We start from the raw sequence: 16,462 nt of genomic DNA, 5'->3' as shown, positions 1-16,462 counted from the left end.
GGCATGTCATCTGAAACTTAACAAACTTCTATAGATGCATACTAGAAAGTACCCTGACTGGTTGCATCATGGCCAGGTATGCAAACTCCAGTGCCCAAGAATGGAAATGCTAACAAAAAGTCGTGGATACAGCCTGGTGCATCATAGTAAAATCTTTCCCTGCCATTAAATATATCTACAAGGTGTGCTGCCACAAGAAAGCATCGATTATCAAAGACACTTACCATGTAGACTAACCAGACCTAACCAATTCCCCTCTACCACCACTCTCCTCTGTCTAGCGGAATTAGTTCTTACTCTCAATAATTTCTCCTTTGGCTCCTCCCACTTCCTCCAAACCAAGGGTGTAGCCATGGGCACCCTTATGGGTCCCAGTTATGCCTGCCTTTTAGTTGGCTTTGTGGAACAGTCCATGTTCCAAGTCTATAGGGGTATCCGTTCCCCTCTTTTCCTTCGCTACATCGATGACTGCATTGGTGCTGCCTCCTGCACACATGCTGAGCTCATTGACTTCATTAACTTTGCCTCCAACTTTCACCCTGCCCTCAAATTTACCTGGTCCATTTCCGACACCTCCCTCCCCTTTCTTGAACTTTCTGTCTCCATCTCTGGAGACGGCTTATCTACTGGTATCTACTATAAACCTACAGACTCTCACAGCTACCTGGACTATTCCTCTTCCCACCCTGTCTCTTGCAAAAATGCTATCCCCTTCTCACAATTCCTCTGTCTCCACCGCATCTGCTCTCGGGATGAGGCTTTTCATTCCAGGACGAAGGAGACCCCTTCTTTTTTTAAACAAAGGAGCTTCCCTTCTTCCACCATCAACTCTGCTCTCAAACGCATCTCCCCCATTTCCCGCACATCTGCCCTCACCCCATCCGCCCGCCACCCCACTCGGGATAGGGTTCCCCTTGTCCTCACCTACCACCCCACCAGCCTCCAGGTCCAACGTATAATTCTCTGTAACTTCCGCCACCTCCAACGGGATCCCACTACCAAGCACATCTTTCCCTCCCCACTTTCTGCTTTCCCCAGGGATCGCTCCCTTCATGACTCCCTTGTCCATTCATTCCCCACATCCCTTCCCACCAATCTCCCTCCTGGCACTTATCCTTGTAAGCGGAACAAGTGCTACACCTGCCCTTACACTTTCTCCCTCACCACCATTCAGGGCCCCAGACAGTCCTTCCAGGTGAGGCGACACTTCACCTGTGAATCGGCTGGTGTGGTATACTGCGTCCGGTGCTCCCGGTGTGGCCTTTTATATATTGGTGAGACCAGACGCAGACTGGGAGACCGTTTCGCTGATCACCTACGCTCTGTTTGCCATAGGAAGCAGGATCTCCCAGTGGCCACACATTTTAATTCCATGTCCTATTCCCATTTTGATATGTCTATCCATGGCCTCCTCTACTGTCAAAATGAATCCAAACTCAGGTTGGAGGAACAATACCTTATATACCGGCTGGGTAGCCTTCAACCTGATGGCATGAATATTGACTTCTCTAACTTCTGTTAATGCCCCTCCTCCCCTTCTTACCCCATCCCTGACATATTTAGTTGTTTGCCTGTTCTCCATCTCCCTCTGGTGCTTCCCCCCCCTTCCCCTTTCTTTCTCCTGAGGCCTCCCGTCCCATGATTCTTTCTGTATCACTTTCGCCAATCACCTTTCCAGCTCTTAGCCTCATCCCAGCCCCTCCGGTCTTCTCCTGTCATTTCACATTTCCCCCTCCCCCCACTACTTTCAAATCTCTTAGTGTTACGAATGTGCCACAGCTCTGAGGGGCCGAAGGGTGCGGGGTAGCCCCCTCCTTTGTGAGAATCGCAAGATCACTATTAAGTCAGTTCAGGGGACACAGGAAATGAGAGAAAGACATGCAGAATCCACAAAAGGGTTGGAATGTGTCCTGGCCTCCGAAAGGCGGACCCATTGATACCGGCTATTGTCTCTTGGAGACGGACTTGTGTATTGCATCCTGTACTATGCATCGAAGCCCCAGGCAATGAACCGAGGGGGAGGTTGGTGGAGGGAATGCATCATCCTAACCTGATTGACAACTGAGACCCTGTGAGTCAGGATAAAAAGAGGGTCTGTGGGAACAGCCCCTCAGACGCACCAGAAGAAACGCTAACGATCCTGTAATAGCAAAAACCAGTGGAAGGCCACGTGCGTCCTTTTCCGTTTGCCCCGGAATCGGTGGGCCCTGTAGCACGGCAGAACGGTTTTTAGCTAACAACGGGGAAATCAACTCCCAACGACTCTTGAAGGATTGACATCATAAGAGGAATGGGCAAGTTTTAACCCGTCTTTTCTCTCCAACCCAAAAGTTACAGCTTGAATGAACTGAGTGACTTTTATATTTCCATCGGACAATACATTATCCCCTAGACAACGATAGAGCTATTTCTTATTGATTACTATTAGACCCGCGCTTTTAGATTTAGTATTGATGACGTATATTATCTGTATGTTTGCCTTGATATTATTTTGTGTATTTTTATCAATAAATACTGTTAAAAATAGTACCATCAGACTTCAACGGACCTCTCTATCTTTGCTGGTAAGTGACCCAGTTACGGGGTACGTAACATTAGTATCTCTCCTTTCAGTTAGTCCTGACGAAGGGTCTCGGCCCAAAATGTCGACAGTGCTTCTTCTGGTAGATGCTGCCTGGGCTGCTGTGTTCCACCAGCATTTTGTGTGTGTTGTTTGAATTTCCAGCATCTGCAGATTTACTCGTGTTTGCCATGTAGTCTATGCTCTCTTCTCACTGCTGAAATCGGGAAGTAGGTACAGGAGCTTTGATAAATTTACCTTGCACTTTGAAGTTTGAGAGAATGTCTGGTGTGGGTGGGCTCTTTAATTGTACTGGCTGCTTTTTAGATTAAGTGAGAACTATCTCCTGTACCTAATAAAGTAGGCCAATGAGGGAACGTTCATGATTTTCTTCTGCTGTAGCCCATTCACTTCAAGGTTTGACATGTTGTTCATTCAGAGATGCTGTTCTGCACACCACTGTTGTAACGTGGTTATTTGATTATTGCCACCTTCTTTTCAACTTGAACCTTTCTTCTCTGACCTCTTCCATTAACAATGCATTTTCACCCACAGGCTGCCTTTCACTGGGTTTTTTTTTTAATACCATACTCGAGACTTGTGCGTGAAAATCCCAGGATATCTGCAGTTTCTCATACCAAATTGTCTAGCACCAACAATCATTCCACAATAAAAATCACTTGAATCACATTTCTTCCCCATTATGATGTTTGGTCTGAACAACAACTATACCTCTTGACCATGTCTGCATGCTTTTAGGGATTGAGTTGCTGCCATATAGATTGGCTGATTAGATACTTGCATTAACAAGCAGGTGTATCTAATGAAGTGACCACTGCGTGCAGATGGTTTCTGTGGATGGGTGGCTGGTTTCCAAGATGTGTCCACAGTTTTTTGTGGTTATGTGCAGAGCAGTTGTTATACCATGCTGTTATGCATTCAGATAAGATGCTGCTTATTGTGAAGGATCCTGTGGTGTCATTGGCATAGGGGGAAGAAGTTGCTGGGGAGAGGACAGAGTGTTCCTTGGGAGGAGGTGATAAGGTAGGGTGGAGGCGATAAGGGAAACAACAGAAGAACGCTGGGGGATGGGAAGTATCAGGGTTTGCATCAGACAAAAAGCTGGGTGGAGGGTGAAGAAGGGATTGTGTATCATTGCGTCTCGGATCCACTTCATTAATATAAACATGGAAAATTGAAGATTAAGAATCATTTATTGAAATAACAACCAGTAGCAACGTGAAATCTGCAAACTAAATTATTTAACCAGAATAGATTTGTTATACAATATTGTGTCCTGGTGAAACTGCAGTACGTGTTTATAGCCCTTGCACCCTTTTTCTATGGCTGTCACAGTGTGTGTGAACACAGCTATGCAGCACGCTACAATTGCAAGACAAAGTTTGTGAACCCTTTGCAATAACTTGGTTTTCTGCATTAATTACTCACAAAATGTGGTCTGATAGTCATCTGTCACAATAATAGTTAAACTAATGACACACAAACAATTGTACTTTTCATGTCTTTATTGAACACATTGTTTAATCATTCACTGTCCATGCTGGAAAAATATGCAAATCCTTGTATTTAATAATTGGTCAAATCTCCTAAAGCAGTAAGAACCTCCATCAAACTGTAGCTGTTGATCAGACTTGCATGATGGCGAGGTGGAATTTTAGACCATTATTCCATACAGAACGATTCCAGTTCATCAATATTTCTGGGATACCTTGCATGAACAGCCGTTTTCAGGCCACAGCATCTCAATTGGGATAAGGTCTGGACAGAAAACTCGGCCATTCCGAGAAAAGAATTTTCTTCTTTTTAAACCATTTTGTTGTTGATTTACTCCTGTGTTTTGGAATATTGTCTTGTTGCATCATCCAAATTCTATTAAGCTTCAGATGATGGATTGCTACCCTAACCTCCTTCTGTAAAATCTCTTGATATAATTTTGAATTCACTGTTCCCTCAATGATTGCAAGCTGTCCAGGCCCTGAGGCAGCAAAGCAACTACAAACCATGATGCTCCTTCCACCATGTTCCACTGTTGGGATGAAATTTTGGTGTGCAGTGCCTTTTTTCCTCCAAACGTAGCGATGTGCATTTCTGCAGAGAAGTTCAACTTTTGTCTCATCTGTCCACAAAACATTGTCCCAGAAGTGTTGTGGAACATCCAGGTGGTATTTTGCAAACTTGAGACATGCAGCATTTTTTTTTTGGAGAGCAGTGGGTTCCTCCGTGGTGTTCTTTGATGAACACCATTCTTGTTCAGTCTTACAGTGGACTCATGAACAGAGACTTCAGCAAGTTGTAGAGGTTTCTGCGAGATTTTTTTGCTGTTATCCTTGTATTCTTTTTCACCATGAATTGATCAACACTCAGGTCTTTAGAAATGCTTATGGAGCCTTTTCCAGCTTCATACGTCCTACAATTCTTGTTCTAAGGTCCTCTAAAAGTTGTTTTGATTGAGGCAGGCTCTGTCAGTAACCTGACTTTGTGTGTCTTTTTTTTTGGGCAGGGTACCTCTACAAACATCTCATTGATTGGAACACCTGACTCCAAATAGCTTTTGTAGAAGGCTTTACCTCGGAGGTCCACGTTGTTTTTTGAACCTAGACTGAGATTGTTTAAATGGTGTACTCAACATTGGCGAGAAGTACAATTGTTTGTGTGTGATTAGTTTAGGGAGATTGTATTTGTCTATTATTGTGACTTAGTTGAAGATCAGACCACATTTTATGAGTAATTAATGCAGAAAACCAGGTAATTGCAAAGAGTTCACAAATTTTTTCTTGTAACTGTAAATAATTTCTCAAAAATTACCTAAGGCAGAAGCTTTCTTCGGTGATTTTAAAAAGATCTCTTCACTGTGAAACTGTAGAGAGTTATATACCGGCTGTATTAAATTCAATACAGAATCATTGTGCGCTTAGATAATATTAATAGTCGAATATTCTCACAACCAGTGTTAACTAAGATAATATACACACAACACTCTTTAACTATGCCATGTAAACAAGAGTCAATTTGTGGTGCAACGATAAACTTAAAACATAAAACTTCCTTTGAAATATATCTGCTAAATGTTTACCATTATGACCAAAAATTTACAATTCACAGATACCTGCTTTTTCTAGGGGAAATAAAGAGTGGATGGCGATGAATGTTTTCCACTGTGCTTCAAATAGGAATTTAAACCAACCTGCACAGAAAATAATATAAAAAAGCTTATATATAGGACATGATATTCATACAAAATGAAGACTTTTTTTTGCTATTTGTAGACCCTAGCTCCAATGAAACAGAACTGTAGTGTTAATTACCAATATATCTTGCTGAAAATTGTGTGATTTGTATCTACCTAGATTTAATTAGCAGGGATGAAATATCCATATCGAAAACTATGCTGTGGAGTTTTGGCTCAACAGAGTCAGCAGCAACACTTAACAGAAGTCTTTTTTTTAAATAAAGAGAAAAAGTTAATTTGTGAAGAAAAATAATTTCATGTTGTATATTGTATATATTTCTCTGACATTAAATGTACCTATTGAAACCTATTAATTGTCCTAGATGTATATGTAACACCATATTTATTCTTGTGTCATGTTGGCCACGAAATTCTAATGTTTCAGGAGCAACAGCCCTTGTGTCCTTCCATTACTCAGCCGTGAATTAGAAATGCCTACACTGTACATACGTGTTCAGATTAAGTTTCAAATTAATTTTCCATAGATACAGTCTGTCCTATTGAGTTCCTCCAGCATTTTGGGTTTTTTGTGTGTGTGTGTGTTGCTTGGATTTCCAGCATCTGCAGGTTTTCTCATCAACATGATAATTTGCCAGTTTTCTTTAGTCAGATCATTAATCTTTGTCCTTCTCCATCACAAATTTCCTTAACCTGGTTGAACTTAACCAATGTCTTAAAATCCAACATGTCTTAATTTAATTCATTACCTTAAGGTAACCAGTGAAAGTAATGTATTTTGACTTCTGAAAAGCGTTAGGCAAGAGAATATGAAAGGGTCAGTAGTTCAGTCGTTTCATTTAATATCAGAGAATGTATACAATATACAACCTGAAATTCTTATTCTCCACAGGCATCCTCGAAACAGGAGAAAATCTCCCAAAAATGAATGACAGAGGAAACATAAGAACCTCAACGCCCCTTGAATCCCCCCCTCCCCACGCACAAGCTGGAGCAAGTAGCATCGACTCTCCCCCCCCACAAATTATTCCAGCATAAAGCATCAGCTCTCTCACCATGAAAGCAAAAGCAAAGCCCCGAAAGACGACCTTTGTTTATAGTCCATCAAAAGCTGTTTTCTCCAAACTTTCAAAATCCCAAAGGTTATTTCACAAGTGAAATGGTTTGTTTTTCAAGTAAACAAGAAAGCTGTTCATTGCAGTAATACATACAAACAAGTATTCTTACATATGACAATAAACTTGACTTTAATTTATAAACAAACTGCTGGAAGATCTCAGCAGATCAAGCAACATCAATGTGAGGAAATCAATTGGCAACAGATTCCTACAGATTGTTTCAAGTTCCAGCATTTGCAGTCTTGTCATGTTTCCATTGGCCTTGGCTTAGTCAGGGTTTTACATATTGCATTCAAATATGAATAGAACATTCCTCACGTATACGCCACATTTCATAAGCTCATGGGTGATCTGACAGTATTTTTAACTATGCAATCCCCCACCCCCAAAAACTTTAATCTGCTGTAAATTAGTGACACTTTAATTTTGAATAATTCCAACTTTCCCTTACACCTATCCTTTTATGTCTCCTGTGTACCTTTTTTTTCCAATCATTTCCTCTGTTCCATCTAAACTCTAGTATGTACAAGATGATCTTGTTCGACGTTTCCTCATAATAAAACATACTGCTCCCCGTAACTACAATAATTGTCTGAACTGTTGCAGTTGCATTAAAATCCATCTTGATAAATTGCATGCCTAACTCCAGATGTGGTCTCACTAGTGTCCTTTGTAACTGAAATAAAACATTCCATTTGTCTCAATGCACAAAAAGTGTGGAGGAACTCCACTGACCAGGCAGTATCTATAGCAATGTATAAACAGTCAATGTTTCAGGCCAAGACCCTTATCAGGACTGGGAAGGAAGGGGGCAGGTGCCAGAATAGAAAGGTGGGGAAAGGGAGGGGAAGACAAGTTAGAAGGTGATAGGCAATGCCAGGTGAGTGGAATGAGGTAAGAAGTAGGGAGTTGATAGGGGGAAAAGCCAAAGGACTTGAGAGGAAGGAATCTCATTGGAGAGGAGAGTGGGCCATGGGAGAAAGGGAAGGAGAAGGGGCACCAGGGGGAGCTGATAGACAGATGAGAAGAGGTAAGAGGCCAGAGAAAGGAACCAAAGAAAAGTGGAGGGGCAAAAGTTACTGGAAGGAGAAATCTATGTTCATACCTTCAGGTTGGAGGCTACCTAGACAAATATGAGGTGTTGCTCCTCCACCCTGACAGTGACCTCATTAGAAACATAGAAAACATACAGGCCCTTCGGCCCACAAAGTCGTGCCGAACATGTCCCTACCTTAGAAATTACTAGGCTTACCCACAGCCCTCTATTTTCCTAAGCTCCATGTACCTATCCAAAAGTCTCTTAAAAGACCCTATCATATCCTCCTCCACCACCGTTGCCGGCAGCCCATTCCACGCACTCACCACTCTCTGTGTAAAACAAACTTACCCCTGACATCTCCTCTGTGCCTACTCCCCAGCACTTTAAACCTGCCTCGTTGTGACATTGGAACAGGAATGGGGATGAGAATTAAAATGGTTGAACTTTGAGAAATTCCACTTTTTTGCAGAGTGGAGTGGAGGTGCTCGACAAATCAGTCCCCCAATTTACAATGGTTCTGGCCAATGTAGAAGAGGCTGTATCGGTAGCACCAGGTACAGTAGACAAACCAAACAGGTGAAGCATTGCTTCATTTGGAAGGACTGCTTGAGTCATCAATGGAAGTGAGGGAGGAGGTGAATGGGCAGGCACCAATGTAGAGGAAGCTGCATTGAGAACACGATGGTGACAGATTTGCAGATGAAGTGTTCTGTGGCCTCATCTTCTTCCACAATAAGGCCACTCATAGGGTAGAAGAGTAACACCTCAAGTTCCATCTAGGTAGTCTCTGACCTGATGGCATGAACATTGATTCCTCCATCCCTCTTCTATTCCTCACTTTGGCTTCATACCTCTTCTCCTCACCTGCCTATCACCTCCTTTACTTTATACCATTGTTCACTCTCCTCTCCTGTCAAACTCCTCCTCCAGCCTTTTGCCTTCTCCACCAGTCACCTCCCAGCCTCATCCCTCTCCCACTCACCTGGCTTCACCTTCCACTTTATTCCATCATCTTCCCCCTTCAGGTTTTGGTCTGAAATGTCAACTGTTTCCATAAATGCTGCCTGACCTGCTGAATTCCTCCAGTATTTTGTGTGTGTGTATGTGTGTGTGTGTTGTGTTCAACTTCCAGCATCTGCAGAATCTCAATTATTCCATTTGTATATTAATTTCACCAACCAATAAATTCAATTCTGTTATTCCTCATTATGGATGGTATTAGCAAATTAGCATTTACAAAGCATGTACTCAGACTACATTTCAGAGCACTTCAATTTCACCATTTGTTTTTATTTTTTATGCTAATTTAGACAATTTTATCCTTCTCACATGATCCTTCATTTTATCAGACTTAACTGAATGGGCTTAAATGCTTCTATTATCACTTTTGTAGCCCCTGTATAACTTCATGCCATTAATAAATTTAGCAGTCAGTCTTCAATGCCTTCACCCACGTTATATGTGCTCTATTGGTCAATCTTCTGTCAATGCCAATATGTTACAATCTACATTGAAGTTTTATGTTTACAGCACTTCATCAAATGTGTTAGCAAGCTGAAAGTTTCGGGACCATATAGGAAGATATTATTGAAGAAGTTGTTGGTTAGGGTCTTGTTGCATGGCAGAACAAGTGTGAGGGAAGAAATGGCCATAGTCTACTCTATTTCAAATTTTCTTAAATGAAATCTGGATTTCAGCAAGGCATTTGATAAGGTACCCCATGTAAGGCTTATTGAGAAAGTAAGGAGGCATGGTATCTAAGGGGACCTTGCTGTGTGGATCCAGAATTGTCTTGCTCACAGAAGGCAGAGAGTGGTTGTCGACGGGTCATATTTTGCATGGAGGTCGGTAACCAGTGGAGTCCCTTAAGTATCTGTTCTGGGACCCCTTCTCTTTGTGATTTTTTTTAATAAATGACCTGGATGAGGAAGTGGAAGGATGGGTTAGTAAATTTGCTGATAACACAAAAGGTTGGAAGTGTTGTGGATAGTGTGGAGGGCTGTCAGAGGTTACAGTGGGACATCGATAGGATGCAAAACTGGGCTGAGAAGTGGCAGCTGGAGTTCAACTCAGATAAATGCGAGGTGGTTCATTTTGGTAGGTGAAATATGATGGCAGAATATAGTATTAATGATAAGATTCTTGGCAGTGTGGAGGATCAGAGGGATCTTGGGGTCCGAGTCCATAGGACACTCAAAGCTGCTGTGCAGGTTGATTGTTTGAAGAAGTTTTAAGACTGTTTTAAGAAGACCTTCAGCAACTGTGGGATTGAGTTCAGGAACTGAGAGGTAATATTACAACTATATAGGACACTGGCCAGACCCCACTTGGAGTACTGTGCTCAGTTCTGGTCACCTCACTACAGGAAGGATGTGGAAACTATAGAAAGGGTGCAGAGGAGATTTACAAGGATGTTGCCTGGATTGGGGAGCATGCCTTATGAGAATAGGTTGAGTGAACTTAGCCTTTTCTCCTTGGAGCAAAGGAGGATGAGAGGTGACCTGATAGAGGTGTATAAGATGATGAGAGGCATTGATCATGCGGATAGTCAGAGGCTTTTTCTTGGGCTGAAATGGCTACCACGATAGGACATAGTTTTAAGGTGCTTAGAAGTAGGTACAGAGGAAATGTCCGGGGAAAGTTTTTTACGCAGAGAGTGGTGAGTGCGTGGAATACGCTGCCAGCGGCGGTAGTGGAGGCTGATACAATAGTGTCTTTTAAGAAACTCTTGGATAGGTACATGGAGCTTAGAAAAATAGAGAGCTATGGATAACCCTAGCTAATTTCTAAAGTAAATATTTTTTCGGCACAGCTTTGTGGGCTGAAGGGCCTGTATTGTGCTGTAGGTTTTCTATGTTTCTATGTAAATCAAATTCTCACATTAAAACAGGTGCCCTTTATCATACACATCTTCCTGATCTGCTAAACAGTCTGGAAAAAAAACTCCCATTTCTGTGCTGATTTCACTTTAATTTTAATCACATTATCAGTATTGGATGCTTTAAATATGAATGTCCTAATTTTAGAAAATTATCAACACACACAAAATGCTGGAGGAAGTCAGCAGGCCAGCCAGCTGGAAAAAAGAACAGTCGACGTTTTGGGCTGAGACCCTTAGGTAGGATTGGCCAAAAAAAAGAGTAGATTGGAGTATTGTGTGCAGTTTTGGGCTCCTTATTTTAGAAAGAATATACTGACGTTGGAGAAGGTTCAGAGAAGATTCAAGAGAATGATTCCAGGAATGACAGGGTTACTGTATGAGGAATGTCTTGCAGCTCTTGGGCTGTATTCCCTGGAGTTCAGGAGAATGAGGAAGGGGTCTCATAGAAACATTCTGAATGTTAAAAAGCCTGAACAGATTAGATATGGTAAAGTTATTTCCCATAGTAGGAGATTCTAGGACAAGTGGGCATGACTTCAGAGTTGAATGACTTGGCCTCCACAGCCACTCGTGGCAACAAATTCCACAGATTTACCACCCTTAGACTAATTTCTCTGCATCTCAGTTCTAAAAGGACAAGTCATTTAGTGCATTTAAGGCAGAGATAGATAGGTTCTTGATTAGCCAGGGCATCAAAGGGTATGGGGTGAAAGCAGTGGAGTGGGGATGACTGGAAGAATTGGATCAGCTCATTACTGAATGGCAGAGCAGACTTGGTGGGCCGAATGACCTACTTCTGCTCCTATATCTTATGGTCTTATTTAAGAGTTGGAGGGAAGGAGAGGGAGAAACACTGGATGAAACTGGGAGGGGCAGAGATGAAGTAAAGAGTTGGGAAGTTGATTGATGAAAGAGATACAGGGCTGGAGAGGGGGGAGTCTGATAGAGGATAGAAGGCTAAGGAAGAAGGAAAAGGAGGAGTACTAGAGGGAGGCAATGGGCAGACAAGGAGATAACGTGAAAGAGGGAAAAGGGGATGGCAAATGGTGAAGGAGACAGAGCGGGGCCATTACTGGAAGTTAGAGAAATTGATGTTCATGCCATCAGTTTGGAAGCTACCCAGATGGAATATAAGGTGTTGGTCCTCCAAGCTGAATGTGGCCTCATTATGACAGAAGAGGAGGTCATGTATTGACATATGGGAATAGTTAATGATTGGAATCCTTTCAATAATTTTGCCTAATGGCTGATTTGTGTTGATGTTTGATGTAATACACCACTAAATCAGCAGAAATTTTGAACCGTGTATCCAAGGACATCATTTGACTCTAATCTGGAATTTGTCTTGTTTTATTTGTTTGTAGCCCAGAAACAATCGAGAACGTGGATCTGTTATTGCAAAGACTATTTCTGGTGAGTTGTGTTTGAAATCTGCGAGGTATATTTTCCAATCTGAATTAAATGTTAAACCCAGTTTTACAGAAGATGAGTTTTTAGAATCATCGAGCAATGTAACACAGATACAGGTTCTTCGGCCCATGCTGGCCATGGTGCCCACCAAGCCACTCCCAATTTTTTGTGTTCACCCTATATCCCTCTAAATTGCACTCCACCATGTACCTATCCATGTGTGTCTTAAATGATATTATTGTACTTGCACCAACCACTTTCCCTGGCAGCATGTTCCATATACTTATCACACTCTTCATAAAGAAGTTGCCATTGGGTCACTTTTAAAGCTTCCCCCCCTCCACCCTAAATCTAGACCCCTGGTTTTGCTGTCCCCTACTCTGGGGAAAAGACTGTTACAAGATGTAATAATATATATGAGTCTGGTTATTTAAGATCATTATATTAGCAACAGAAATGCTTTCATAATACAAGAAACATAAATCCTCCAAACTGCGAATTTTACACTTTCGATACCTTTCTAATCTTTGAGGCAGAATTTAGAATTTTTGTTCTGCAGTGTAAAGTTGATTTTATTTTTGGAACTTTTTTTTGGGTTCTCTTTCCACTGGAATTTGTTGGATCACTTTATCAGGAAGTTGTTTTCAACTTGTGAATTAATTAGTGATATTACTACATTTGAACTGGAGGATTGTGTATTAAGTCACTGTCCAAACCTTGAGCATAAATGTAGGCTGTGGTTCTAGTGCATAACAGAGGCTGTGTTAGGTTGTTTGAGGTGCCTTCTTTCACATCAGATGTTTAATTGGACGGATGCAATGGCTACCACAGCATTGTATTGCTGATGAGTTCATATTAGTATTCTGGGTATTTTTTCCCTCTCCAGTTAGCATTTTGAAAATATCCGTTCATGTCCACACATTCTCCCACAAATGTTTATTTAAGTAAATATCAGCTGCTGTTCCTATATCATGATTTCTGGATCTTTTATCATCTTGCTTGTAATAGTTAATTTTTCTATCACCTTTTGGTATCTGTTCTAAATAACTAGTATACTTAAGAATTTTGTAAATTGAGAGGATATTTTGTATCCTGTAATGAAAGGCACTTACTTGTGAAAAGATATCAGAGACATTTGTGATGGTCAAGTACTTTTTCAGGTGTGGACTTGCTATCTTTATTATTAATGATGATAGTGATCACGTAAATGATTTGGTGCAGTTTTAAAAATAATACAGTATTCCTCTGCTTCAATTTTAACTGTTTAACTTTATGAATAAATTCAGTCAGCATTATTAAGACTACTTACTTTCTTTTTAGCTCCTTTCAAGTTTATACTTCAATATGTTGGATACAGGTAATTAAAGCTGTTCATTTCCTTGCATTTTCTCCTCCTTTAAGGCATAAGGTGGTTGATTCTGTTTGTCTGTGCTGTTTTAGTAATATTATTGATTATTAGACTGGAGGTATTAGAAATATAGAAACATAGAGAGCCTACAACACAATACAAGCCCTTTGGCCCACAAAGCAGTGCCAAACATGGCCTTACCTTAGAAAAACAGAGGGCTATGGGTAACCCTAGGTAATTTCTAAGCTCTGTGTACCTATCCGGAAGTCTCTTAAAAGACCCTATCATATCCGCCTCTACCACTGCTGCTGGCAGCCCGTTCCACGCACTCACCACTCTCTGTGTTAAAAATCTTACCCTGACATCTCCTCTGTACCTACTTCCAATCACCTTAAAACTGTGCCCCCTCATGTTAGCCATAGTATTTTGATAACTCTGACAGGGTTTCTTGTCTATTTAATCTGACCTGGTATACTATAATATATTTTTTTATTGGTAAATTTAGTGTTCCATTTCAATAACTTTTAAGCATCAACACCAATTGACTATTCCTTTTAATTGTAATACTTTTGCATTGATATAGTGTTTAATATAACTGGTTTCTTAATAGGTTTGAGATATTTTCTAATAATCACTTTTTGAATTCTCCTCTCTGTAGCTCTTCCAGGTCTTTGCTCTCTCCTAGTTTTTTCCAGCTGGTTACAAAACAGATCACCTGGCAGCTTGTTGTAACCAGGTAATTAATGGTATTTTAAAGTTTTATTATGCTTTCGTACATGAAGCAATGTTATTTTTAGTTTGAATAGTAATGTTTTGAAGCCCTCAAATAATATGTAATAGATCTGTTAACATTTTAATAAAACCCTTTTTCTGTTAGTCTGCTAAATATTAAACTGATAAAATAGTAGAATGAAAGGGATAAAACATTGTGAAAATATTGTAAGCACTTAGTATTTTTTCCAAGAAAAATGATTACGATTTCAAAGTTAAAGTGGCTCAATGCTTCTCTGATGGAATCTTTTCAGTTTGAGTTTTAATCATGCATTTGACCTTGTGTACAATTGCTGCAATATATGCATATATATATATTGACCTGATTATAGTGAATCACAGTCCAAAGGGTACACTAATCTTAAATTGAGGTTGTTTTTCTTCTTGTATTAATTATTTTGATTAGTAGTACCAATGACCATTTGGGCAGGAATTCAGTATATAATGGCCTCAAAACCTCTAAATAGTGCATATTTTTCATTTGAATGATGAGGTTAATATTGACTTTGCTTTGAATTCTTGCGTGGAGTTGTAATTTAGACCTTTGGTTAGTGCTTCTGAAAGTAATGCATTCTTTTCAGGGTACTGGCAAAAATAATTAGAACTCAGCATTAGAGTTTTATTTTAGTTCTATGCATTAAAATTTGACAATATATTATCTGTTTTTGGACAGCAATGGAAAGTTGCTTGCTGTAGTTCAAGACCAATGCATTGAAATCAGGTACTGTATCATTCAAGTCCAAAGGATATTCTACTTCTTGTATCCCTGTTTTCCTTTTTTAAGTTTTAATAATTGGCAGCTTCAGGTGAAGTTGCTTCTATTTTCTACCTATGTGTAAATGGTATGTGCTGTTCAGACCAGTTTTTTAAAGTCTGTCATATGATGTGAAGTTCTTGCTTGCAGCAGCAATACAGAGCAAAACATAAAAGTAGTATAAATTACAAAGTAAATATTGTGAACTGACAGTAACAATAAGGTAGTACTCATAGTTTTGTGGACTGTTGTGGAGATGGCAGGTTGGACTGTGTCAGTGTTAATGTTCCCCACAGGTCTTTTCCATCACAGTGCAATAAATCCTTTCTGCACATTATGGATCAGCCATGATGAAATGGAAGAGAAACTTGATGGGTCGAATAGCCTCTCCCTCAGATGGTGCAGTTCCTGGCAGTGCGCAGATTAACATGCGCAGACAATCTAGCCTGTCATTGATCTAGCACTGGAGGGCAGCACCAATAGGAAAGGCCAGCCCCCAACTGAGGATGGACGCCATGCTACACCGCCTCCAGTGTCTTCTCTCAGGACTGCAGCAGCAGGCAAGCCCATGGCTTGAGGCCTGGTCCTCAAAGGCCTCGCCATCTGTTGTGCCACCAAACTAGGGAAACAGGCCTGCGGCATCTTAGGTTATCAATGTCCAACAGGGTCTTGCGATTGGCAGGTAAACATCCAAGACAATCACCCATGGTTATACTGCATGCGGCCTTCGTGCACAAACTTGATGGCTTCCCATAGCAGGCAGCAACACAGTCCAAATTGTACACCAATGAATAGCTCACTGATGGGGTAGACCCGCAGTGCCCAAATTTCTTGGAGTCCAGTGTTGTCCTGTGATAGGAAAATGATATTTAACCAAGAGGGAAAAAACACCTTTTGGTTGGCCCTTGAGAAGCCATTGCATCTGATCATGCCATTGCATCACAGGAAAGACACCAGAATGGATAGAGGATTGGCCGATTGCAAGGAGGCAAAGAGTGGGAATTAAGGGAATGTTTTCTGTTGGCTGCCAGTGACTCGTGGTACTCCACAGGGGTTGGTGTTGGGACTGCTTCTTTTTATGTTATATATTACATCACCCGTGAGACTCTGCAGAGAGTGGTGTGGACAGCCCAGCACAACTGTAGATGTGAACTTCCCACAATTCAGGGCATTTACAAAGATAAGTGTGTAAAAAGAGCCCAAAGGGTTATTGTAGACTCGAGTCACCCCAACCACGAACTGTTCCAGCTGCCACCATCCAGGAAGCGGTACTGCAGCATAAAAGCCAGGACCAACAGGCTCTGGGACAGCTTCTTCCACCAGGCCATCAGACTGATTAACTCATGCTGATGTAACTGTATTTCTATGCTATA

The 16,462-nt window shown here is 41.1% G+C and overlaps 1 protein-coding gene across 1 annotated transcript in view; it reads left to right on the top strand.

Annotated features, from left to right (window-relative positions):
- Positions 1–16,462, top strand: part of nbas (NBAS subunit of NRZ tethering complex) — a 305,288-nt gene that overhangs the window by 1,207 nt on the left and 287,619 nt on the right. The window contains exons 2-5 of the mRNA XM_073056940.1: positions 12,171–12,219; positions 13,537–13,573; positions 14,223–14,300; positions 15,009–15,056. Of these exons, the coding sequence (XP_072913041.1) occupies positions 12,171–12,219; positions 13,537–13,573; positions 14,223–14,300; positions 15,009–15,056 (212 nt within the window). The remainder of the gene's footprint in view (positions 1–12,170; positions 12,220–13,536; positions 13,574–14,222; positions 14,301–15,008; positions 15,057–16,462) is intronic.

This window comes from Hemitrygon akajei, chromosome 9 (assembly GCF_048418815.1).
Source record: "Hemitrygon akajei chromosome 9, sHemAka1.3, whole genome shotgun sequence".
Lineage (NCBI taxonomy): Eukaryota > Metazoa > Chordata > Chondrichthyes > Myliobatiformes > Dasyatidae > Hemitrygon > Hemitrygon akajei.
The sequence above is the reverse complement of the archived record's forward strand: the minus strand, read 5'-3'. Positions and strand labels throughout refer to the sequence as shown.